Source organism: Strix aluco, chromosome Z (assembly GCF_031877795.1).
Source record: "Strix aluco isolate bStrAlu1 chromosome Z, bStrAlu1.hap1, whole genome shotgun sequence".
NCBI lineage: Eukaryota > Metazoa > Chordata > Aves > Strigiformes > Strigidae > Strix > Strix aluco.
The window spans coordinates 75,848,039-75,875,304 of record NC_133971.1 but is presented as its reverse complement, the minus strand read 5'-3'; the positions used below and the strand labels follow the sequence as shown (position 1 = coordinate 75,875,304).

Genomic DNA, 27,266 nt, shown 5'->3' with positions numbered 1-27,266 from the left:
CTATAACCAGTGAGGAAAACAGCTACAAAACACACCTCACTGCCACATACTTCTGGGAACTGGTATTACTAGACTAACTAGACTGTGTGTAGTTATTAAACTACACACAGCTTGAGTGTCATGAAACAAACCACCCAAAGCACTTACTGTACCACTGCCATCTGCAGACCTCAGTGGCAGTGGGCTACAGAAGAAAATGTTTAACCATGGAGAAGATGTTGCACAGACTGTGACTGTAAGCACTTCTTGGGTGCACAACACTTGGAAAGAGGCTCCCTCGGGGAGGCGGGGTGGTGGGTTTTGCCTGAATCCCCATTACTGACCAAAACTCATGCAGAAACAGGAAGCAGATCACAGAAGCCTTCAATGAAAATGCTTCAGTTCTTCCTGTGGGTTTGCAGTGGTCAGCACAGAGGTGGGAAAATGTTTCAAAGCCATGCTGAGGTCTGAGGGTTCTGTCCGTGGCTGTTGCAGCAGCAAGCCAAAGGGCAGCATAGTCCTGAGCATTTTGCATTGGCACTGGAGAGAGAAGGCTTTGTTCCTGCACTGCTGCAGGAGTGGAGGAAGTACCAGCCAGATTGAAGGAGCAGGCAGCCCAACAAGAGCAGGGCTGGGACTGTACCCAGGAAGTAACGAGCCCAGAGAGGTATAGCGGGCCAGGAATTCGGCATCATGGTGGCAGTTGGTGCATCATGGTGGTACGGTGCTGGGTGGACTTAATCCCCTCACCTGTGGTCTGGCTTTCTCAGTGTGTCTCAGTGGAGATTGCTTGTGATATAGCAGGTGCAGATTACCTCTGTGTCTGGTATGGAGGAGCTATCACTGCAAATGGGATTATTTCTAAGTGAAGGAACTGTAAATGTTTAATTATGGATACAAGCCTGCCTGAGCCACAGCAGGCTTTTTTTAATTATTATTTTTTAATTTTAATAATTTTGTTTTGTTGCCTCTTGAAACAGTGCCCTACAGTTTTATATAATAACTTCACTAATAACCCACCTTCCTAATGTCAATATGAATAACACAGTAATAAGAGTCCCCCTTCTCACAGAGCAGTTTTTGCTTGCAGAGAAGATGGGAAGCAGCTATCACCCAGCAGCTACCACATTTTAGCTGATATGTCATTACCTGACAAAAACAGATCCGTGTGCTTCATTTCATCTTAAACGGTTGATTACCAGATAGAGGCAAATCCTGCTGCCAGAGACCAACAGGGGAAAGGTAATTACAGCTGTACTTGAGCTCAGCGGGCAAAGGCTGGAAGGGTGATGCTTGGTGTGCAAACACACAGTGAAGAGGTAGGGAGGGGGTCAGATTTTATTCTCTCTGTCAGCGCTCCTGCAACACACACAGTCCCTGCAACTAGAAGCAAAACCAAACCTTTTATCTCAGTTCTTTTCTCATCTCCACATCAGTAGGATCTGTTCTTCTCAGCATGAAGCACTTTCAGTGTTTTATTCCAGTACGAAGTTAATTCAAAGCACTGCTATTTTGATGTCCTATTATTTTATATTCAGTTCACCCATTTGGATAAGTATATTTGACCATTTGGAGATCAGAAATGGAGAATCACAATCAGTTCCTTCATTATTTTTACTTCCTAGCCCAAAATTTCTGCCTGTGGATGATGATTTTGTGGGCCAGCTATTCCTTGCTGAAGGCAGAGAGGAGAATGATGGGCAGCAGATTTCTGCAGATGGGATTCTATTCAAAAGACTGGAAATAAAAGAGGATAGTCTAAACTGTATTATTAATTTGGACCAAAAAATGCGTGCAGCATCAAACCACCAGAGCAATGATGGGTAGGAACCAGGTGGACTCTATTAGAAAGCGAGGAAGGGAATCTTTCTTCTTTCTAATAGCTGCCAAGAAACATGCTTGTTTCAGCTTTTGCATGAAATGATAGATGGGGGCTTTGAAGCCCAAATGTCTTTGGTTTTATTCCTCCTCCCTCAGGGACATGGGTGCTGTGGATGTTCATTACTCACATTGGAAACATTTGCCACAGGAAGCTCCTGGAACGGAGTCTGGAAAGCCATGAAAGCCCTAACGGCAGCTGAGAACATCAGTGCTGTCCCAGCACTTGCTGAATCAAATTATTAAGTGCCAAGATAAATTAATGTTTGTCTCTGAATCATTCCAAATTTTACAGAGTCCAGGGTTTTCAAACTCCCTTTCTACCAAGAAAATCCTCTCTACTTGAAAAAAAACCCCATTTTTGGTGGCAGCAGTTTCCAAAATCTGGAACTGTGTTTTCAGAAGTCTTGCCTCACTCTCCCTAAATTCCTTTCCACCTCTCCTTGCCCAGTGAAATAACTGGAATATTTGCCTTTTTTTAAAATCAGGATTTTCAGTAGTCATAAAGCATAGCTAACAAGCCTCTTTTGCAAGGCTATTTATTTAATTAATATTTATACACTGAAGCAAGGCTCAAGAGCTAATCTATGAAGTGTTATTCAATAATCCTTAACACTTGCCTCGAGAATCCAAGATTTTGCTGAAATTGAATTAAGATTCCTGCCATTAGAGCTTCAAAATAAGGGAGATAAATACAACAAAAGCATGAAGCAAGGAGACACCGATGTCTTTTGGAGTGCACTATTTCCCCCTCAATATTAAGCCTGGGTGTTATTTGTGGATCGTCAGCTTCAGAGGATGTGTGATCGTTAGCTTCTGGATGCATGAAGCCTTCACCACCATCCCAACAGGACCCCGGTGCTCCCAGTTCCCTCACATCCCATTCTTGGACATGCAACCTCAGCCCTGTGCTCTGAAAACATCCACTGTAGCACCCTGCAACAAAACCCTCACATTTCATCAGGCAACTGAATAGGAAGGAACAAAAAATTTTTAAAAATAAAAAAGTGGGATAATTGAGGGCCACACAGCACCCCAGAGATGACAGAGGAGCCCCAGCCAAACACTAAGCAGGGTGGTCAGCCTTGAACAACTTGAGTATGAGCCAGTCCATCACACTGTAGGGCCAGAGATCACTCCCTGGGACTGATGCCTTCAGTAATGTTGTAGCCATGTACTGGTGAAGTGTTTCTCACAAGCAAAGGAGCTACTTGCTCTTGGGAAGGTTGGGTGTGCATGTGGATGTGTATGCATTTGCAGAACTGCACTCTACAGTTGTGGCTGTCTAGAGGATACCAGTGGGTGGTTCAAAAAACATAGTAAGGATATTATACATATATAATTTGATTCTTTTAGTCTGAAATAAGCCCCTGGTAAATTTATATTTACTTGGCAGCGAAGATATAAAACTTGGTTTGGCAGTTGCATTTAGGAAAACACTGGGAACTCAAGGGAAAAAATATCACCTGGCTGAGTAGATTGAACTCATGCTGAGAAATGGGACTCTGTGAATCTGAATTCAATCCAGTTTTTCAGAGTTACTTACCCAGTCTCCTTCCACCATTGACCATTTGACAGAAATTAAATATTTTTCTTTTAGTGAATGAAAAGCATAGTCAGAAACAGCCATTGGGTCAGGATCATATGCAAAAGCTCCTCTTGTGCTTTTGTTTCCTAATTGCTCTTGGAAGGATTTTTCGGACTGGGCTGACGCAGTTTTGTGTGTGAATTTCCTGGCAAATAAGGAAGGTGACTGTGTCCAAAAGACATTTAAGAGTGTGAATTCACAGCCTTTCCATGTCTAATCAAGGAGCGTAAACCATTAGCCACATGTTCTCCATTTCCATTACATTTTTTCATACTTAAACAAAAACATGCCAAAGAAAAGGTGCTACATTTTTTAATGCCCCCAAATAGGAACCACGGGAGTCCGTTAAATGCTGTGGTCATTTCCAGCATACAAATCAATTTTCCTTGTGGTGGTGAAGTGGTGAATAATGCCTGGTTTGTTTAAAGGAGCATGACTGATTTTGGATGAAGGAACCTGTCACTTTGGCATTTTTAGTTTTATTTATTGCACGCAACCGTATAAAACCTGGTACTAGTCTCAGTGCCAGGCTTACTAGTGGAAAAGCTGAAAGGACCACATAACTCCTGGTGCAGCAAAGAGGTTCTCCTTCCATAAGGCATTTGCTGAACTCCTGAAAAATTATTTTTAATAACATGGCAGAGAAGGATTTCATCAATTGGCATCTACTGGCTTTATTTTTTCTTCCATTTTGCCTGTGTCAAGATGAATACATGGAGGTGAGCAGAAGATCTTATAAACCAGTGGCCAAAGTATTGCAAAGTCACCACCAGACTGGCCATAAAGGTTCCAGAAGCAGGGAAATATTGAAACAGCGGAGTCAACTTATAGAGTGGACTGTTGATAATAGCACTTCTACAGACCAAAAAGTCCTGAGACCAGAGGTAGATGATGTAGAACTGACTACCTCAGATAGAGTCCAGGTACTCTGAATTAATCTTCTAAAGATATCTTTAAAGCTAATGAGATTTTTTTTTTTTTGCTAAGTTTATTAGTGATATATTTATGAAATTATTCTTATTAAAGCTGTATATTGGTCTGTATCCTGCTGGGTTGCTTTGTACAATCTTTTAATGAGCTGGTAGAACCAGCAGTGGTTGGGGACACTGGTTTCAACATAGACAGCAGCCCTTTGTTTTGATGAAACTGTGATCGTGCAATCCTATATTCTGATAAATAGTCTCTTAATTATTTCAAGGTATTACTTATTTAATATATTAAAGTTTTATATTCTGTTATTTGGATGTGAAGGAAAATTACAGAATTTATAGAGGTATTCGGAAAGATTCAATTAGCAGAAAATAACTTCTACTATATAAATTATATTTTTTGAGCTTGAGACAAACATGATGAAATTCTGAATGTTCAAAAATTTTATTCTAAGGAATAGCTTGAAAACAGTTACTAAAGTAATGAGTAGATTTAATAATATATATCAGCTTGACAGTTTCAGAGAAAAAAGATTCAGAATGAAACAATCTGTAGTACCTGTGTTTTAAACTGGGAATCTTTTTATGACTTCTATATGACATTTTAGATATTATAGTCATTAGCTCACAGCAAAGGGAAAATGGCATAATTTGATTATACATAAAATATTATAGTCAAAATTTTAAAAGAAAAATCTGAAGGGCAGAAGATTAAGCTTTTTCTTGCACTAGGCAAAACAAAATTCCACTCAAATTAAGTTTTTGTTAATTGATTTTTTTTAGAAACAAGAACATGAGGGTTTTTGTTCCTATTGCTGATACAAATGTTTAATTCCTGTATAGTTGACCTTTTATAATTGTTTTTTTTAAAATGCTTTCTGATCAAACTGTGGTATTTTGAATTCAAAACATCACAGACATGCAGACAAGTGTTGAATAGTAACCTACTTCACGATAAGCAGAGAAGAGATTTGATTTTAATCCTGTCCTAGGCTTGAAGAACTGAAACACATCCAAGTATGGGAATGTGTTTAATACACCACTGTATTCCCTGTATTCAAATTGTATAGTGTTTTCCATTTCATATTTCTTGGGGAGGAGTTATATTTTCTCCAGTGCACTTAGCAAAATAGATATATTTAACTGTAGGTATGTTAAATTGCACTTGCAGTATAAACAGTGTAAATCAGCAGGTATATAGTCCAACGAGCCAGCTAGTGTGTGCATACATCTTTACTGCAGAGAGAATTGTGGAGCTGCATACTACAGACCATGTATTATTGGTACTTAAATAAGATTCCCCTTTAATGCAACATAATTTCACATAATGCAGGATTTAATACAAAATTACAACTTTTTTAGGGGTTTAACTCTCCCCCACAAAGTTTCACTGTGTTTGGGGTGCATGTGTCTCTCATCAGAGAGTTTAATGCAACATGTTTGGAGTTGCCTGCTGGGGGAAGACGCTGTGACATTAAAACTGAGCCCACCGAGTCCGAGTACAGCTGATGGCAGCCATTTACCTGCCAGACCCTCTCTAAGAAACAATCTTTGCTGGGGAAATGATGCAATTTTTGGCTTACTGAAATGAAATGAAGCACTAGCAGATGCATGACAGGGATAATCCATCACAGAGTGGCTGATGCAATAGGTATTTTCCATCTCCAGACTCCAGGGATTTCCAGGCAGAGGAGGAGCAAAGGTGGCACAGACATGTTTTAATTCATGTCAAACCTCTTTCTTCCCCTTGAACAATCTGAAAGCTGTCTTACCACCAAGTGTCTACTTTCTTGGTTGTCTTCACTCTGGCTGGAGAATTTCACCCTCTTGCTAAAGTGTTTTAACAGTCCCATTCCTGTTGTGAAATACAGACAATAGCATTTGTCTTTGCTGCACTGGGTAAAAGGCCAGTTTCCACACTGCTGGTAACATGTAAAATATAATTTTGTATATAATTATAAATAATAAAATATAATTATAAATTGTGCATTCCTCAAGCACAAGAACTGCTAGTGACTTGGGAAAACCATGCCAGACACATTCTTTCTTTTAAGTTTGCTCTTTGAAAACCTTCAGGTATCCCTCAACCTACTGGTGTTTTACCCTGAATTTTGGCAATTTTAGTTTGTTTCATTCTTTGCTAGAGAAGATGCATGGAGGGCCTTAGCACCCACATACGCATGGTATTTTGCATTCAGAACAGGAGTCAAGAATGGTGGATGTAGATTACTTGTCCTCTGCATTCGCTTAGACAATATAACAGAAACCCATAAAATTAATCAGGAACTGAAAAAGGGCCAGGTCTCCAATTATGATTCCTTCACAGCTTTAACTTAAGGGAATTTTATAGACCGTCTGTTGCCTTGAACTGCCTCCTACATACTAAATCACAGGAAATTCAGCAAACAGCCTCAGAAATATTCCAGTTTTCTATCTGTTATGAGGATATCAATGCGGCAGATGCATTTCACGAGCTCCTAAATCACATTGATGTTCTGAGACCGATGCCAAAGGTCCATTGTGCAACAAAATTTATGTGCAAATGGCTGCATAGGACACCTTTGGCAAGTAGGTTGTAATTAATCTCTTTGTCCCATTTAAGTGTAATTTTACTTTAGGAACAGGTTTTTCCTTTAAATGTAGTAATGAAGTTCTCTGTTTTTACAGATTAAAAGAGTATCCTGAATATTCATTGTTCTGGCAGCTGACTGTGAACATTTTTTTCCTCCTAGTCAAAGGATCAGTAAAGATAATAGGTCAATAAAACTTTATGACTTGCATAAGTAGTTATTTTGAACTCAGTGGAACTGTTCTCATACAACCAGGCTGGCAGCACTTGCCTCATTTCGCATATAATAACCTGCTGAGCTTTTTGAGAGGTAATGCCAAATAGCATTTGGTTATGACCAGCATTGGTATCTATTTTATAACATAGCTGGTTAGCTAATAATGTTGTTCAGGATTTCAGGGCATTGGGTAAAAAACCAGATCATTCCTGCACAGAGAGAGTCTCACATGCAGTCCAGTTTGCTGGATTCATGCCTTCCCTTACCTACAATTCACAGTTCTAAGTCTCTGGAAATTTCTAGGCTGATATGACTTATTTGCTCTGGGCAGGTGTGTATATAGTTGCTTTCTCATTTGACACGAATATGAAGCAGTACCAGAAAAGAGCTGAAGATTTTAATCTCAGTGCAACACTCAATATTAGCATTTCAGGTGGTGCAAAATGCTTGTGCAATTCCAGTCCTCTTGTATTTGGCTCCCCTTCAAGGACTGAAAATGGGCTGAAAGCAGGGCTACTTCTCTGATATTAGGTTAAACAATGTGTCTGGTGATTGTCAGTTATGTTCTTCCTAACAACTGGGAGAGATAAAACAGCAATAAAGGTACAAACAGGTTCTCCAGGAACAGACAGTCCAACAGACAGAAATAATTTTTCTCATGAAGTATAGACCTTATCCAGAATTAAGGTAAAAATCATAGTATTGACCAAAACTCCATAAATATGAAGCCCTTCTGCCCATTGGCAAGTCTTAACATTTCCAGAACTTTGAATATGAAGCATATTTGTTGAGCTGTCAGGTCAGCCTTTATTCCCATTGTAGTTTTGTCGGTGGTTCCAGCTGGAGAGGGCATGTGTCTATCCCACTGGAGGAGTAGCAGTATTTTGGTGGCATAAAAGGGGTTTCTTGTATCCATAAACATAAGCTCCAAGGCTTGCTCCTTAGGCAAGGAATTTGAGGATAATAAAGATGAAAAGAAATAGAAAGGAAGACAAGTAGTAAAATGATTAGAGAAAAGTAGTAGTCGGATTGGTGTAACTATCACCCTCCAGAATTCAAGAACTGCAGATCTGCACCTCAGATAACAGCAAAGAATTGTAGGAAAAAGAATCAAAGAGAGAGAAATGAGAAGGAGGTAGAGAAATGAAATAAAACCCTGGACCTCTACCTCAGTTGAGACATTGGAAGATTTGTGACCACTAAATCATCACAAGAGCCTAGTTACAAAATCCAGCCAGGATTGAACAAGACTCCATTAGTATAAATACAGTAATATGGGAAAGAAAAGCACTGAAACAAAACTATCATCAGACTATTATTACAGTAGCTGAGCTGTGTATAATAAATTCATTAGTTTATTTATGCTGCTGTATTAGTTTCATCACATAAACAGGCTTTCATATTTACACACCCACAATTACAAATAATCAAACGCCCCTAACACCAGGTGTTGTGGTCAGTTCAAAATTTTGTCAAGTATCCTGGCACTTTTTTAGGTTCTCCCAACTTCAGTGGTCTGTAAATATGCAAGTCTGGGGCCATGAACAGGACTGTGCTGCACAGACTTTTTTTTAATATCTCCTTTGGGCGGTCCAACACAATTTTCTTTAAGTTTAGTGGAGAATAGTTCATTGCTGAAGGTCAAATGATGACTTGTGTCCTACCACATGTACACAGGCTTGTTTGTCAACAAAGGTCAGCTGAAATGTGGGCTCAGTGAAAAGCAGGATAGGAACCTAACTGAAATATTCATCTAACTTTCATTACTTGGTATTATTCTATTTTCAAAACCCTCATTATTTGACAGGACAAGTTGTTTTTTTAATATGCATATAGCTCATAGAACACTTGAAGAGCTATTCCCTTAAATCTTTCAGAAATAACATCTTCAGGGACAACCCAAGTATGGGAGATTTCAGCACAGATAAGAAGTGTTTTGAAAACTCACCAAATATATAAACAGAGAATATATAATGAAGACCCTGTAACTGACATGCATATGATTGATACCATCCATGAATGAGCTACTTAAAGCTTATTTTTGTGCACTTAGCCCCCACAAACTGGACCGCAGAATCCAGACTGTAGTTCCTGCTGCCGTGGTGACTTTGGAGTTCGACTCTACCAAGGGCCCCCAGGACCTCCTGGACCCCCTGGGATGCCAGGTAAAGATGACATTTAATTCATTTTTTGATCAGTCTAATTACAGGCTACAGATTACAGGCTATTCTATGAATATCAGTGAATGGTCCAAAAATCAGCATTTTGGGACAGATTCAGGAACAAGTTTTTCTATAATTTCTGGGCAGACAGAGATTTTCAATTAGACTCTATTTTCCAGTGAAAACCTATTTGTTATTAAAATTCAGCTTTTACAAATTCATACTGAAAGTAATTTTACTACATTTATAGGGCAAATCAGTCTCTCTTCCTAAAGCAACATGAAGCCTCCATTAAAGTTGAAAGAACTTGTTCCCTGGAGTTGGTCATTGTGATCACCTTTGAATATCCAGCTATGCTATTGTATACTGTATTCAGGAGCTTTTTTTCATCTAGCATACTGCTAGCCAATATTTTAGAGAGACACAAATGCTTCTCTTCTCCCACAGAAATTTCTTCTTTTCTTTCTTTCTTCTTGTCTTCCATAATAAACAGTACCTTTTCTTTTTTTTTTTTTTTTTTTCCCATTAAAAATGCATACAGAATAACAGGATACACAAGAAAAGGCGATACTTTGATCTGGTAATTGGCATGGAAAAAAAAGAGCCTAGAGAAGGGAAAAAAGTAGTTAGTTGCATGCTGGTGTAAGTTGTTACTTCAGCTACCTCCAGGGATTTGAAAATCACCATTCCTAAAGCAGATGTGTAATGTAAATGAGCATGTCATTGACTGACAGATTTGTCTCATCTTCAAAAGCTTACGTCTTCTGTTATCACAATAAAAATGTAATTTCATAATCCTTCTGTCTCACAAATGTACTGACAGTAACAGACATGACAGATAACAAAAAAAATCATGTAGTAATTTTTGGTAGAAGGAGTTTACAGTAACAGTTAAATCTGACTGCTATGAAGTTAAATCTGAGTGAATGAAGTGTTTCAAGAACTATCTTCAGTTGGCAAAATATTGAAAGAAATTGTTACTTTGTCATAATTTGGGTATTAGGCAAAATAATGTCATAGGCATATTTGATATTAGTCTGCTGTGAGCTATTCATGCATCAACGCTTTATAAAAATACCATCGACCATTACAGAAATCTAATGGTGAGGCCTCTTGTGCAGAAATATTGCATTACATATGGATAAATTGTTGGCTTCTTAGAAGCAGAACGTGATTTTGTATTAGACCCACACTTTCAAGGCAGCAGTGGACATACTGGGACACAGCCCAGTCCCAGCTTTGCCCTTTCCTCATGCAAGGATGTATCTTGGTCACACATTCTTGTCACCACAGGATGCCACAAACGTATGGCTGACAGCAACCTTCTGCACCCTGGAATTTCTCTGTCTCCTTCATCTGCTATATTTCATAGCACTGTGCCTGTAAGGGGAACAACGGCAGCTGTTTTTCCTTTGATTGAATCAAATGTCACTTGCAAACTTCTGTTCTGAACTGGTAGATAAGTAGTTCTGGCTTTACATGAAGGATCGTTCTTATTTTTAAGAGTTATTGATTTCTCTATCCAAACAAAAATTTGCTTAATTTCTTTCACCATTTAACTTCTTTGTTTGAAGTAAATTCTTTTCTCAGTACAAAAACTCTGAAGAATCACTTAATCATTAGATTTGATCTCAGACAACACCATTCTTCTTGTAAATTTGCAACCAGAGTGACTAATCAGAGAACAAGCAGAGTGGCAAAGAATCTAATTTCAATTCAGATAGCATTAGAACAATGATGACACTAATTAATTCCCTGAGTAATTACTTGAAAGGTCAGGCTTTTGCTTCAGGTATGCATAATAATTCTAGACAACTTTAAAATTTTGTCAGTCACATAGACATTTGCTCAGTCATTTCCTCAGTAAACACCAGGAAATAATACTGAATATGCAGGAACGTGTTTTTATAATGACCCTTTTCACAAGAAGCCATCTCAGAAAAGCTTCATTATAAAAATTTTGCCTTTCTTTAAATATAGGAGTATGCAATCAATCAACCCGTTCAAGCTAACCAATACCCGGAGAACGCACACTGTCTCATTTTTGGCACAGATGGGTCATTTAGATAGTTCAAGGCTACAGCCATTCTTCATTTGTGTAGACATGCTTTAAAGATAGCAAAATGTTACTGAAAATTATCTTATCCTATCCTAATTAGCTCAAATTATCAGGAAAGAAGTTTTTACACAAAAGGAAAAGCAAGAGTGCTTATGCAGGTTAGCTGGTATGTGTGAATAGGCGGTGGCTTTCACTTTGCCCGAGCCTTGCGGCTGCTGAGGTCTTGTCCTTGCAGATTTTCCCAATAACACAGTATGTTGATACATCCAGTTTATACAGCAACACCAAGATAGCATGAGGATTAATTCTTAAACATCAACCTGTGTTATTCTGGAAACTTGCTCATCAAAACCTTCACTTTCAGCTTAACCACACAGCTGTTTCTTATCCATCACAGCTCAATCACGGTTTTATGGTACTGAAAAGTCCATGCGTTGCAAACTGGTGGAAGAGGACCCTGTCACAGCTATCTGTTAAAATATACTACATTAAATTATTTAAGTCAAACAGAAAGCTCTGTTTCCTTTAAGGAAATCACGGAAACAATGGAAATAATGGAGCAACTGGCCAGGAAGGAGCCAAAGGTGAGAAAGGAGACAAAGGAGATATGGGACCGAGGGGAGAGCGTGGCCATCATGGACCCAAAGGCGAGAAGGGCTACCCTGGGATTCCCCCAGAGCTACAGGTACAAAATCTCTGGCTTGTGCTGGCTGCAGCAGCTCTCAGGTTATGGTTTTATTCTCTGAAAAACAGCACCTAACTACTGTAAGGTACTTAAGAAAAAAATCCCCCTTTAAATTACTGCAACGAGCAACATGTGTAGCCCTTGTCATGACTGACAAATGTGCTCTGCCAGATCTTCCTGGACAAGAAAGTCATCAGGGCTTAGTCTTTCTTTAGAGTAAGAATCCAGCTGAGAAATGGGCAGGAAGAAACATATATGGTTCCCTTTTAGGGCAGAAAGCCAGTATCTGGGTCATTAAAGGAGAATAGCAGGGACTATAATTTTTCTATCAAGCTGTATCACATACATAACTGCGCTTCCTATGGCAAATGAAAAGAGTAAAGGAGACTCTCAGGCCCGTGCTTCTCAGGTCAGTCAGGCTTTGTGGGATTCTCAGAAGCATATGTATCCAACTCTTCAAAGTATCAAGTCAAAACCTCTGAGTGCAGTCAGAAGTCCTTTCGTTTTGAAAAACACCCCTCAGTAGCTATCTTTTTATATGTCTATATACCTTAAATATGTTGAGAAGCATGTAAGTTCTGCCTATGAATGAACTACCCAAAAGCCAGATAAGCATTAAAACATGGGTTCAAGCTTGAGCTGATAAGGTCTGCTGGGGGACGGGATATATTTTTTTGGGTTCAATGCTGTGTTGGCATAGTCACATAGCTTTTGGATTAGAGCTTCTTTATGTACCAGGAATCTGGCAGATGGCAGAAAGCTAATGTATATATACCTGCAGACAGTGGAGATGTAGCATAGTCCTGTTCTTAAGACAACTGAAAGTAAATGGGATTTGGATAACTAAGACCCTTGGTTATTGTTGCACAGGGGATTTAAAAGAGTTGTCCACACTGTATACTGCAGCAGTACATGAGCAGTTCATCTGCAATAGCTGTAAGACTTGACTATCTCTATGACATAGCACAGCTAAGGTGCTAAAGGCAAGATTTAGATGCATGGCAAACCTTTGAGATGTATCCCTCCTGGTCTGCAGCTGCCACTGTGGAAGGGGGTTCTGTAGGTCAGATCAGCCAGCCCCATGGGGGGGAATTCTAGAGCACTTCAGGTGGCACTAGGTGCATTTGTGTGGACCAGTGATCGAAGTCAGATTCAGCTCCAGAGACTATATGTGAGGGAAGCATCTAAGTTCCTATCTAGAAGCACAACTCAGCTTTATCTGACAGTCAGTGCTGCTTTTGGGCAAATGGGATTTCAAACACCACAGAGTACACAGACTTTCAGAAACTATAAGGGAGTTTACATCCTCACTCACACATACACACTTTAATGGAAGTGCCTTAGTCTTGATCTGATTCCTACCCTCCAAACCAAGTTCACCACAGAAGGGACAAAATGGGATATAGCAAACACACAGAGGAAAAAATCCTACTTCCAAACACTCTGACTATGGGGAAAACTGAAGTTCCGATCTATTTACAGAGCTACACCTTTTAACTGAAGGATACTTTTTCCCAATAACAGTCACTCCTTTATGTTTTATATCCTCATAAAAGGCATTCAAATTTACAGCAAAATCAGCAGTACAGCCAATGTATGCAATGTGGGAAAATGGCTTTGGATTTCTCAGCATTGTGTATGCTTGAATTCTTCACTCTGGGTTGCACGAACATGCGACAATTGCAGAGACTAAAATTTTCAATGAAAAAAGTTTCCAAAACTACTGAACTTCTGTAACAACACAGAATTATTTTAGTATTCTTAAAGAATTAACTGGAATTAACATGATAGCTGAATATCTTAAAAACATATTTGTTGTAATTACATTCAACATAAATCCTTTTGCAATTTTAAAATGAGCTATCAGCATTTTTTTCTTACATAAACATAATGGTAATAATTTAGTTAAAAATGGAATAATTAAAGAGGGTGAATAACAGAAGCTCATACTGCAATACCTATTTCCAAGTAAAATTCCATCACTGTTTTTAACAGATGTGTTTAAAAATTCTTTACACAGTATAGCATATCATTTCTTGTTGACATCATGGTTAAGAATTTTAGAGTGCGGGTAGGTAGAGGAGAAAACACTTTTTAATACAATACTGGTCAAGTACAGGATTATTTTGAAAGACTTGGTGTGTCCATGTTAATCTGCTACATCAAATGAGACCTAGAGAGAAAGGACATATTTTTCAACTCTTCTGATCAACCCAAGAAAAGTAGCTTGGGGTCAAAGAGAATATGAAATGGAATCTAGACAAAAAGCAATAAATTCTATCAAGCTGCCATTGCAGCTGCTTTCTTTTAACATATGATGAACTTTGATGTGATCCTGGCTGAGAAGCAAGAAGTTAACAATTTGCCATCATAGAAAATGTATTCATGCAGGGATAAGGAAAATCAGCCCAAGCTTTCAGCTCACATCTGGAGCTCCTCAAATTTCTGAGCAGATGGTTAATGATTTCCATTGTTGGATCCAGACTTACATTGATTTTGCCTGTTTTGGTTTTGTTCTCATCTGGATCTGAAATCAAAAGAACTTAGGGATTTTTTTTTTTTGTAAAGACCAGTATAACTGGAATCTCGTGAAAAATGTCATTTTTGTGAGGGGCAGTAACAACTGTAATTGAACACTTCTCATCTAAGAAGTTAAGATGTAGAGATAAAATGCCAAGTCACTATGTGACCTTCTGGCATCCAGGTGCCTGTACCCTGTTTACTGTCAGATAGAGGAATCACAGGCTCACAGAAGAGGTAATTCCTTTCCCTGCCCATGCAAGTTGGCAGGGTTGTTCCCTGGTGTCTTGCTGAGGGTAATTTGTATTGTCCAGTGTGGAAGATTTTGCACTGTTTTCTATGAAACATTTTCCACAGCCAATACATCTCACTGCAAGAAGTGTAACATGAAGTTGAAGCACAGTTTTCACTTTCTTAGTGTCCTCTTTTGGTCTTCACCATGCTCTGTTGTCATGACTGAGGGTACAGGGCAACTGGTAAGAGAGAAAAAGCACTGAATGTTGAGTCCCAGAAACTGCACTTCTAGAGGACCTCTAATAAAAATGCTTAATGTATCTCTGAAAGTAGCTAACAAGAAACAATAATGTGTATGGAATTTACCGAGCATTATTTATTTCACAAATTCCGTTAAAAGCAATATCCAGTCTAAATGCGTTGGGGAACACATAAAAACTAATTAAACCACTTTTGTCAGAAACACCACCCATTTCAATACCAGTTTTCTGTTGCATCATTCTAGAGAGACTTAAAAGTAAATAAAATCCCAAATGCAGGTCCTGATCTGCAAACACTTGCCCATACACTTACTTTTACAGTCATGAATAGTCCAATTGAATGTAATAAACCTAGTCCTCTTCCCGTTTCATTCAATGGGAGTTTTGTTACTGGAGTTTAATGGCTTTGGAGCAGGCCCTAGAAGAACATCTCTGTCAGGAAAATAAACAGACTGCAAATACAGGAAAAAATTCTGTAGGTGATTCCTCTACACATGTGCATTTCATGAACGACTGCCTGAATAAGAACTGTATTTTTGCAGGTTGCATTCATGGCTTCCATGGCTACTCACTTCAGCAACCAGAACAGTGGGATCATCTTCAGCAGCGTCGAAACCAACGTTGGGAATTTTTTTGATGTCATGACCGGGAGATTTGGTGCTCCAGTGAATGGTGAGTGTTTGAAAAACAAAATATGCAATTCTTGGGGCTATAGGAAGAAATGTGGTCAATAATGATGAGAAACTAGTTAACTGCCTTTGCACAAGGCACTGATGAGACTCGATCTGCATAGCTCTTGCTAACTACTTTCAGGAAAAATTAAATTGGAAACTGAGCGAGCCAAGAGAGGGCTTGCCAGCCAGTGAGACTAGTGCTGGCACAAAGGCAGGAGGAAGAGGCATGGCCAGAGCTGGGGAAGGAGCAGGACAGTCTGCTTTGAGACCTTTAGCCCTTCAGCCACTGTGATGAGATAACCATGGCCTTGATATTGCAGCAGCAGCAGCTTCACAGCTGCCTCCTGCCTCCAGTCACTCTCTTCATCCCCATCCTCCCTCAACACCAGTTCAGATGTGTGGCTGGAAATGAGGCATTACAGTTTTTCCTGACTTATTTTTCAGCTGCACCAATCCCCCAGCTGATGCAGCTTGGGGCAGGAAGAACTATAGGAGATGGGAGAGGCAGGGCCATAACCAAAAACGTGTCTATGCAAAGCCTGAAACCACCTTCCTTCATTCGGTCTTTCTCACCCTGCTATTTATTTACTCACTGCTATGGGAAGTTAGATTAAATAAAGGTCAGGCCCTCCAAGCTTGCTGTAGCACATCTTACAGACAGTTAGGGGTGCATGTCTTCAGAGCTGCTTCCTTTTGAGGCTAATGTATATGCGGATGTCAATAAACTTTGGCCCACAATGATTTAATGACTTTGACACAAACTCAAAGCTCCCATTGTAGGGTCAATGTTACAGACTTACTGTTCAGGAACCAGGACCTGTCTTCCCATCTGAAGGAGTCTTGCAGAGTTCATGACACATAACATGATTGCACTGACAACATTGTTGGCACCTTTGAGACAGAGAAAGAGCTAAAAAGGGTAATGGTAAGGATGTGTTGTGCAAGAAGAGAAAGTGGTGGCTATGTCTGCATTGTCCAGGATTTGGTACAGCCAGGTGAGCAGCAGTGTGTGCTGCTAAAACCACTCATGCCCTGCCTGACATGGGCAACATGTTGGCTGCCTGACAGCCTCTGAGGCTGAACCCTCGCTGGCCTGGAGACTGCCCTTTTGGGAGAGGGCAAGAGCAAGAAGGTAAGGAAAAAAAGGTGAGAGAAGGGTCACTAGGCTCAGCCTCTGGGAAATTTCCCTTTTAGTGAGAAGGGATGAGCAGTCCTGCCATGTTCAAATACAGTCATTTCCCTGAAACAGGATGTGGCTGAACCCCTGCCATATGCAGAATAAAAATGAATCAGATTTATGTAAGCAGAAGCAAAATACCCACTGACAACTGGAAGGTAATTTTGGCCTCAGCTGTTATGTTTTCTAAGCAAGAAGCACAAGTCTGCAGCATGACTACCTCCTTCTATGAAATAAACACACTGTATTTGGTAATCTTTTCAGGGGTGTATTTCTTCACCTTCAATATGATGAAACATGAAGATGTGGAGGAAGTGTACGTGTACCTGATGCATAATGGTAATACAGTTTTCAGCTTATATAGGTAAGTGAAAGGTCACGCCATTTTAATGCAAAGGACATGTTTGCACAGATATGATAGCTTGATCATATTTCAAGAAACACAAAATTGTTCATTTGTTGAAGAAATTCTGTTGGGTAAAATAACCAACAAAGAAAAACTATTGTATTTTGACCTCCTTAACTTGCAAATCTGGATCATAACTGCTACAGATCCTCGACCTAAAATTCAGCCTTGATCAGAAGTTCCTCAAAGCTCAGGGGAAAGAAATTAGCACTGCAAGTCAGGATTGGAGCCTCATTTTGCCTGTCAGAGAAAGGGCATAATGAAGTGTTCAGCAACTAGTTACAGTTTTATTAAAGATTAGGAGAGAGAAATTTACTTTAAAGGTGGAAAGCATTTAAACTGCTGTAGTAAGGATGAGTAAGAAGCAAAGGTCCCCCATTTACAGGCTTTATCATTAGCACACCGAATAAAAAGTTTCTGAACTCTTTATGTTAGCTGGAGGATCATCAAGAACAGAATCCAATTCTAGTTTATCAACTTCTGTAAGGATCGGGTCAAGAAGCTTGTGGCCAGATGGACATCTGAAAAAAATAACGTGTTTGAAGAAAATATTATTTCTTTAATACCAACCAGGGGCCTGATGCCAAAACCAGGCTTCTTTCCTGAGCCTGAATAAACAGACACAAAAGTTTAGATTGATCACACTGGATTTTAGACACTTAGATGACAGTAGGTTCATTTAAGCTGTCCAGGTTTCTTCAACAGCCCGTACCTGAAGCATCACCAAAGGGTACTTCATCCCTAATAGATTTTTCCTGCAAAAGTGCCCAATGTTTTTCCCCTGAAGCAGTGATGTCAGAAAAGTCAACAGGTAGAAGGAAGAGAACCAAAGCTCATGCAAACCAGCAGGTTAGTCCACATCAAACATATCTATGTTCCAATGAAAGACCTCAGGATGGAGTAAGCTGCCTGTCACTGCCTACTGCCTGTGCAGAGAGCACAGGGCTCAGCTAACATGAGACTCCTTGCCTGGAAGCATTTAAAATTATCTGGGTTGAATCCAAGGGAAAAAGAGCATCACAGGAAATCTGGAGTGTTGTGATGAATAAGCAGAGATTTATTTTAAACAACAAATTTGTCCCTGTGCCCTGGAAAAAAATATGTAAGTTAAACTTCCAGAATTTCAGAAAGGAATGAAATGATGCAATTAGGTAAGCTGCAAAATGTGACTAGGAGATCAAATGAAGAAAGATGCCAAAATTTACTCATAAAGCTGAGAAAACGTTGGCAAGTCTTTCAAGGAAGTTTTGCTCGGGATAACAATGTGCTTTCTTGGATTCTTTTTTTTTTTTTTAAAAGTTGTTTGCTTGACCATTGTTAAGAAACAAAAAGCTGACTTGTTCAAATATTCATCCTTAGCTATGAATCAAAAGGGAAAGCAGACACTTCAGGAAACAGTGCAGTCCTAAAACTTGCCAAGGGAGATGAAGTTTGGCTGCGAATGGGAAATGGAGCCCTCCATGGGGACCATCAACGCTTCTCCACCTTTGCTGGGTTTCTTCTTTTTGAAACCAAGTAAAAAAAGAAACAACCCGATAGATGTTTATCTGAGGAAACTTCTTTTTTGGAACTGGTATTTTTCTCTGGACTGCTTGTTTTGATGCAATGCATTGCTATTTGTGTATCAGAGATGAGCTGAATACATTGGGCAGTTGACACACAGATTCACAGAAGATGTATTGTCATGTGGGTTGTACCTAGTGAATTGTTAAATGTTGATATTGCTCCCTTCTCCAAAGTGACTGAAAAACGAAGGAAAAGGAGCTTAAATAATTTAGAGAACAGCTTGCGCAGTAAAGTCAATTTGGTCTGTAAATATACTTTAGTTAAGTATATGTCAGGAATTTAACAACTGATTAAAGTTTTTCGGTTCATTTATTCAGTTCTCATTACAAGTTCATTTATGTTTGCATCACGGAAACAGGCCTGAATGAATTATAAGTAGGCTCAGCTGAGACCAGGTTTAAAGGAAGAAGTTTTTACTGGACTAGAATGAACTTTACAAATAGAAGAAAAAATGTGAAAATAAAGATGTCAAGGATTCAGGTTTATTGCATTTCCTTCTCAAACCTCTGAAAATGCATCATTTTTCGTAGATTTTTAGCACATATTTATGCTCACTCTCTCTCTCTTAAAAAGAGTGGTAGTAATTCTTGCCTTAGTAGCAGCTTGAAGATAAGGTAATTTAGCCTGCAGTGTGCAGGGGATCAGACAGGGGAACTGCAATGCTTCTTCCTAGCCTTCAAATTGTTGAAACCTGATGTAACTAACTACAAGGTGTCAAAGCAGAGGCATATACGCTGGAGAAGTTGGGATATGCCAACAGCACAAACAGAGAAACATACATTTTATGGAGCTTGAAGCTCTTTTAGAAGGATGTACCTTTTAATATTGCATATTTACTTAACAGTGGAGTTGTTGATACAGTTTTTCTAGCAGCCTTCCAAGAACCAGTATTTCAGGAAAAGACGCTGCAGCCTGGCAAAGCAGCAGCTAACCCAATTCAATATTTAAGCAAACACAAATGCTGGCTGGCTCAGAAGTTCTGGTCACAGTAAACTGGGCCATTCTTCAGCATTACTATCTGCCACCCGCTTTTCAAAATTTGGGTACCTGAAATTCTTTCTTGCTGTTTTCATCAGAATCAGCACTGAATATACTAAGACAATACTGAAGTCTGAATGTATCTTCTGCACATTCTGGTTTTCCACACACAAGCTAATGAAATATAAATTACATTTTGACAAATACTACGTTTTAACCAGACATTACCTGCCATTAATGTATAATAAGCAGGTAGGGTTACGAAAACATTTATTTGAAATTCTTTTATAGTCAATACAGGTATCAGTAGCATGATAAGAGAGCAAATGAATCAAAATCTGCCCTATGAATTTTTATGTTCTTGTACATATTCCTAGTGTATGTACACCACATCCTATGATGAAAAATGCATGTTGATACTTGATGATTATGACTTGTGATTTTTTTAGTTTTATGCATCAACCACTGAAAATATTAGCTTTAATGAACTGTCATCCAATGAGTTTTATTGTTTGTTAACCTGGGTCAGGTTTGCACCACATAGGTTTTCAAAACCTGAGACCATGTTATTTTAATAAACATTTTAGTAAAATTCTGGCATGCCTTCAAACTAAAACCCACCCACCAGGTAATGAGCTAAAGTTATTCTTTTGGAATAAGTGCACAAGTTGCATGAGATATATGGCATCATAAGCTAATGTTCATAGTAGGAAAAATCTTGAAAAAGTATTTCCTGTTGTGTTAGAAATGTTTGTTTACTTTATAAAACATACATTTACCCAATAAAGATTAATAGTCATAAAACTATACTGGTTTGTTCATGTCTATATTTACCAAGGACCTTGCCATTTGGAGACTATGGGGATATAATCTTAATAGGTATTTCCTAAGCATTTATTTTGCTACTGAACATGAGAAAGCCAGCACTAAGGTTCAAAAGATATTTATTTTACTGGTGTGTGTGTGTGTGTATATATATATCTACATAAAATTTAAATTCCTAAAGTTTCCTTTGGGGACTTAATTTTCCTTTATGGCATGACCATTTTAATCCATTTTGGTCAGAATAAAACACTTAGAAACTATGATACATATACTCATTTTAAGCTTCTTTACATTATCTCTTGTAATGGCGATGATATAAAAGAAAGCCAAGTTTTGCCATACTCATTTTATGCTGTTTTCACAAGTTTTGTACAACTTGGCCTGCTAAGAGCAGAAAGCAACTAAGAATGATCACCAAAGCTTCTGACAAACAGCAGCATGGTCTCAGTTAAAAGGTTAAAGCTACGAGGTTTTTTACATCAAGGTTGAAACTTCCTAGTTTTTGTATGAAATCTCTACAGTCTTTTCTCTGCAAAGTTATTGCATGCAATCTCTGCTGAGCATTGTAATACTTAAAAAATAAATTGTTAACTTACATATTAATTTCAAAGATCCTTCAAAATATAGCAACTGATGTAAAAATCTGTGTGTGTGTGGTTTTGTTCCTCAAAATTATCAGGTTTTGTATTCAGAAAGTCAAGTGGAATGTATTTTTTTTTCTCATAAATGTTTATGAAAATTAGTCATCTTTCCATTGCTGCTGATAAATGAAAGCCTCTTGCTTAGCAGATGCTAAAGACAAAATGTCTTCTGTCAGAGACTTTTGTCCTCTGTTATAAAATAGGTGGTATCTTGTAATTTGTGTTACGAGTGAGAAACCTTCTGGAAACTCAAAAGATGCAATTTGGAGTATACTTAATGTTTTTTTGTCTTTGCTAAGCTGAGTCTATATCTCTCTCCCACTCCATGAGCTCTCAGATTTAACCAAAACTTCGCAAGAGCTGCAAGCCCCTGCCTGCCAGGAGAACTGTGGTTTGGTAGGTGATATCTGCCTCTGTGGTAGGAGCTGGCATCCTAGCAGAAAGAAACACTGCCCTACACACAGACAAGCTGAGCTCTGCTCTGTGTGAAACACCAGCTCCCACTCTTGGTCCTCCCTTCCCCCTGAGACCCAGGGACTGCTGTCTTTCCCTGTGACATCCTTGCAAGGTAGCAGCTCTCATCTCCAGCTTCATTAGGAGCATTAAGGGCTGCATTTTCCAAAACAGGTCTGTGTGCCACTTGAGAGATGATAGTTGGACCCCCTTGGCAGAGGTAAAACACAACTTCTGTGCATGAAAAACATGAACCAAAATGAAACCTAACCGAAGGAAAACATCTGAGGTCTGAGTCACAGTTTCATGAGTGTTTAAAGAAAGCAGAAAGCAGCTCAGTTTAATTGGAAATCCCTGAGAAAAAAATCCATCTATGGTTTTAGTTTCAGAGGCTAGTCCATGGCCTGAAGGTGACTGAGTTGATTCTGAGGAAGCAATTTAGACTGACAACAGTTTGCAGCCTGTTCCACTGAAAACCATGTGAGCCAAAGAGAGGACTTTAAATAAAGTATCAGTTTTCTAAAGCGAAAATAAGGAAAACACTCTTCACTCAAATCTTTCACCTTCCCCATGAAATTTTGCATTGACTTTCCTACATTACACCCTACCGCTTTCTGAAGTAGTTTTTAATAAAAGTGGTTTTTTACTAAAACACTTTTTTCTCCTACTTAGCTCATATTATGCTTTCTGCTCAGAACCCCCAAAAAATCACACAAGGACAAAACATGCAGGGATTTGATAAGTGGTGTGTGAAAAGGCCCACAGTTCTTCATTTTGGTAAATCAGTAGCAAAATTTCTCTATTTTGCAGTTAATTCTGCTTCAGCAACCACAGGAAAGAAAAACTGTCAGTGACCAGCTCAGATTTAAAAGTCTGAGGCAACAAAATGAATGGTGCAAAGCAGTGCTCCAGGCTGCATGTCATACTTGGGTACCAGTGAAGACAAACTCTAGAAACTATCTTCATAAATTAAAAGAACACAATACAATGTGCACCTCTTAGTGTGACCAGGTTCCCTCTTACGCCAAAGGGCTACAGCTCCTTTAGGCTTTGGGCCAAACCACACAGTCATAGCAGGAGTTAGAGCATCTGCAGTGCCATGTTAATTTTCATTATCAAATAGTTTCCTTGAGGGAATTACGCAGCACAGGAATAGCAGCAGAGGACAGCCATACTTGCCTCATCACCCTGCTCTCTGGTTAAATTGATACTAAAAAACCAGGGTCTATTCTCCAGCCTGGAGTTATCATCTGACTATGTTAACGCTAATTAAACTCTCTCAGCCTCCATAGCGGGGTGTCTGCTTGCAAAAGTGTCTGTTGGGACTAATCCCTGGCTTGCACTAACTTTCAAGTTGTAGGAAAGAAAAGTTTGGGGGATAACTCCAAGTTATGGGCTAAAGGCATTCGCAGGACCTTCTGCTAACAGTGGGAGAGGCTCAATATGTGCATCTGCATTTGAAATGGGGCAGTGCATCCTCCATGAACACATTCACAGAATAATAAAACCTCTGTGATGCAAAGTTTTATTAAACAAAGAGACTTCTTGTGTTAACTGGTGAAAAATTGTACAAACGGAGTTTTATCCTGCTTTTCTGAAAACAATCCAGCAGATGTGAGAAATTCCACAAAAACCAGTGTTTTAAAAGAATCATTTCGTTACAACACCAAGAATGGAAATACCCATGTTAAAATCATCTTTGACAGCTCCTGTTTCCTGTGAATGTGTCTCATCATCTAGTCACATGCTACTCCTTAGCCTCATCCAGCAGCAATTAGATGATGATTGTTGAATAAGGCATGGGCCATATACTAGAATGTCATGCCAAGAGATGAATATAGAACAGCTTCATTCAGTAACTTCATCCAAATGAAGTACTGTTACTACAGAAAATAGAGCATACTAATATGTAAGAAAGAACAGCAGAATTAAATTCACAGCAGCAACCTTAATTTTAGAATTTTCTGTTTTTAAGAGCTTCATTTTTCAATCTTAGTAATTCTTTGAAAGAAAAACACTCCAGACTCTCGCAGCATACTAAAGTTGATGAGAGTCAAGGAAGTCTGTAAGGACTGGAACTTCAGGCCAGGAGATGGGAATCCAGTGTTTGTGCCACTCTGTCATGTGAAAAGTCTTGGTCTGCACCTGAAAGTGCTGGATGGAATTTTATTTGTCTCCTGTTCATCTTTTAAACTAGAAAAGGGTAGAAGTATGATTGTTTTGAATAAAATCTTTCAGATACTGCATCACTTCAGATCAATGCTTTCTTCCCTCCAAGACTACCTGCTTCTCAGAATGGTCCATGTTTGTTTTCTAAAATTACCAAAGGCACACAAAATAAATAACATGAAGTAGGTATCCCACAGCTAAGGCGCAAATAAAAGGTGCATGGGCAAGGTGATGGAAGCAGTTCATAAAAACAAAGGCTTATCAATCCAAAGCACTAGCAATGCAGGAGAAATTGACTTTAATGAATGCAGTAGACAACACTATCCAGCAGTAATGGCTCACTGGAAATAAGTTTAGGGCATGATTGCCAAGCAGTAGTACATGTGATGCCCGGCACAGAGCTGAAGCTCAGTATCCAGGCAAACAAAATCTGGGAATAACCCTGGTCTAGAGTCTGCAGTCCCTACAACAGTGGTTAATAATACACACACAGGAAAATATTTACTTTCTACTGATTAGCCAATATAAAGATTAGCTAATTGCCAGTCTCTTAATCTAAATCATGAAAGCACAGAAATACCATAGACTGTGACTCAGAGGAGATAAAAGTTGAGTATTTTGGTTCAGGTACAAGGGTAAATGACCAAAGTACAGAAGTCACCATCACAGGCATCAGTAATTTGTTCTCCTACTTTAGTAGAGTATTAGAGGACAAATTTCTGACTCCATGAAAGTTCGTGGCAAAGCTTGTTTGCAGCAAGGCCAGATCATCACCCCAGTGACTGCACTAAACAACTCACAAACAGTAGTTTTTCTAGGATATGTAGATTTTAACGAAGTAGCACAAGGCAGTTTATGCAATTCCTTTCCGTGGATGAGAGTGAGCTTTCACTAACTATAGCTCAATCTATAATTCAAAATCTTGGCACTTTTTGCTGGTGTCTGGTGGGATGTACACTTAAGAGAGTGAGCAATAATACGTGAATTCACACTCACACAGAAGCAGAGAAACACAGAAAGGCAAAGAGAAGCTCCAAACTGAAGAATCTGTTGAAATTGCAGAGATTAAGCTGCTGCATTTGACAAGAGCGTTGTACAAGAGACAGTGTGTCACAACAGCACACAATATGAGGTCAGAAATGTGGAGTATCACCCACACGGTCTTTGTGGATATCGAGAAGTGTTATGAATGGAGCACAGCTCCTACTCAGGCAAGATATAAATGCAGGCTTTGGGATAAAGCACCCATGCTTGAAAGCTTTGATAAACTTGGCACACAAAAATATCACCATAAATTTCATAAGACTGTTTAAAGTTCTCAGTTTAAGATTAATGCTGATATGTTTGAAGTGACTAGAGAAGTTTCACCCTAAGCAGTGACCTACTATTTGAATTTTTAGGCAATTATCAAGATTTGAAATATTAAAACAGGTGAGAGAAATTCTCGCTTTTTCACTTAACAAAGCCAATAAAAACTGTACTGATACCAGTATCTCTTTAACCATGTATTAAGATGGACTAAATTATAAACAATACACATTTGAAAGGGGAGAATCAAGATTTTGTGTACAGCTATAACTTCACATTCCCACCTTGGTATTTTTCCAAAGGACTGAAAAGTAAGAGTAATTGTAAACAACATATCTGATACAACTGTAAAAGTCTGGCATAAAGTATAGCCAACCTGTACCAGAATTGCCTGTACCTCTGCAAAAAATGATGATATAGCACACAGTATATATAATTTCATTTTTTTAACACTGTAGAATACACTAATTTCAGTATAGGAATTATATACATTTCACAGGATGACACAAAAAGTGACTCACTGACACAATTCAATAAAGCTCACAAAAGCAGTGTGACAGGGTGTGAAACTCAGCCCAGTGTCCTGCTACCCACACTGGGGTTTTAATTTCAAAACAATCTCATTTCCTACACCTGTTGCCTCTGCAGTGAATTCATACAGCCACCTATTTGCTGCTGTGCATTAATGAGTATTAAATGGTATCACCATAGATAAGCACTGCATGCCTTGGTTAATTAGAATATTTGTTTCTCTCATGCCTGTTTCTTAGTTTGTTAAAATCCAATTTTTCAAAGTGGATTTAATGCTCATAAGATGCTCCCCTCACACCCCTGAAACTGAATTTAATAAGGTCCTGACCTGAATGTTTCTGCCACAGAGTACCCATTGTCATGGTGAATGACAACAAAAAAGCAGGTGCAAAGTGCTGCTTGGTTAAACCATAGCAAAATCCAGACCTTATCCAGTGTGTGATTATGGTTATTTGGATATGATAAACCAAACAGCATCCAGTGAAATGAAAGAACGTGACACAACAGAAATTGCCTGTTCCTATTCAACACAAACTCCAAGACTCAAAAGTTAGAGGAGACAAATGAAACTGAAAATCATTTAAAGAAATGCAGTGTCCCAGTAACATGATGATGTCTGTGGAAATAAACCTTTATATAGAATTGCATCTCTAAGGGAGGTGGGTAAACAAAACAAGCTAGCTTCATTTGAATGAAAATGCACATATTTTTATCTCTGCCATTTCTTGTGGGTGGCAGTACAGCAGTGGATTCAATCAGTGCCTGCATTATAGGACCAGGACCTGGAAAATAAAGGGGTATTCTGGCAATAGACCTCTTCTGTTTGTTATTGCACAGTTAGAACAAATTCTGCATTCATATTTGCAGCCTTTACACATTTTTGTGGTCCAACTAATTTAAAGAAATAAATAAAATGAGCATGGAATTGATTTTAAGGGCCTCTTTGCTGTCTCCTACCTGGTAACCTGAAATACCGGTAAGTTTGAAAAGCTGTGTTAATCCAATGCCTGTTTCATCACCTCTTCTGGATGGATGGCTGTTCCTGAGAGCAGCCTAAACAAAAACAAGACGACCATGGCCTCCAGTCAAACGTGGCTGCTTTTCTGGCAGGCTGCATTAAAAGAGAAACTCTGCATGAATGCAGGCTTTATTAAACCTGGTTTGATTTAACCAAACACAAACCCCTGTGCTCTGCACAGGGGAAACGGGAGCCATTTCTGGCCAAAGCTCCACCACGCTGCTGGCCAGGCAGAAGGCTGCCGGGCTGCTGGCCTCCATTGTGAGAGTCTTCCCTTTGTGGCACCACTGAGCTAACGGCTCTGCACGGGTGAGCTGCAAGCATCAAGATCTTGATTAAAATCTGTATTTATTTAAAATCCCGGTGGCATACTTTCCACAAGCTGCTGTTCCATCCCTGTCCTGATCAGATTTATCAGGGACTGCTTAAGATGTTCCTAC

The 27,266-nt window shown here is 39.1% G+C and overlaps 1 protein-coding gene across 2 annotated transcripts; it reads left to right on the top strand.

Annotated features, from left to right (window-relative positions):
* The first annotated feature begins 3,999 nt into the window (after positions 1 to 3,999).
* On the top strand, positions 4,000 to 21,348 carry C1QTNF3 (C1q and TNF related 3). Of its 2 annotated transcripts, none has more exons than XM_074812267.1 (6): positions 4,000 to 4,164; positions 9,214 to 9,325; positions 11,912 to 12,066; positions 15,623 to 15,752; positions 17,196 to 17,295; positions 18,697 to 21,348. In XM_074812267.1, the coding sequence occupies exons 1-6, from the start codon at positions 4,081 to 4,083 to the stop codon at positions 18,854 to 18,856; spliced, it is 741 nt and encodes a 246-aa protein (XP_074668368.1). In that variant the 5' UTR covers positions 4,000 to 4,080; the 3' UTR covers positions 18,857 to 21,348. The 2 variants fall into 2 exon arrangements, with proteins under 2 accessions (XP_074668368.1, XP_074668366.1); XM_074812265.1 differs by having other exon boundaries at positions 4,000 to 4,368.
* Positions 21,349 to 27,266: the final 5,918 nt, after the last annotated feature.

Excerpts from the sequence above, each read along its gene's own strand:
- C1QTNF3 (XM_074812265.1), top strand. The coding sequence starts at position 4,081 with ATGGCAGAGAAGGATTTCATCAATTGGCATCTACTGGCTTTATTTTTT. Across the intron at positions 9,326-11,911 it reads TGGACCCCCTGGGATGCCAG|GAAATCACGGAAACAATGGA; the intron begins GTAAAGATGACA and ends GTTTCCTTTAAG. Across the intron at positions 12,067-15,622 it reads GGATTCCCCCAGAGCTACAG|GTTGCATTCATGGCTTCCAT; the intron begins GTACAAAATCTC and ends GTATTTTTGCAG.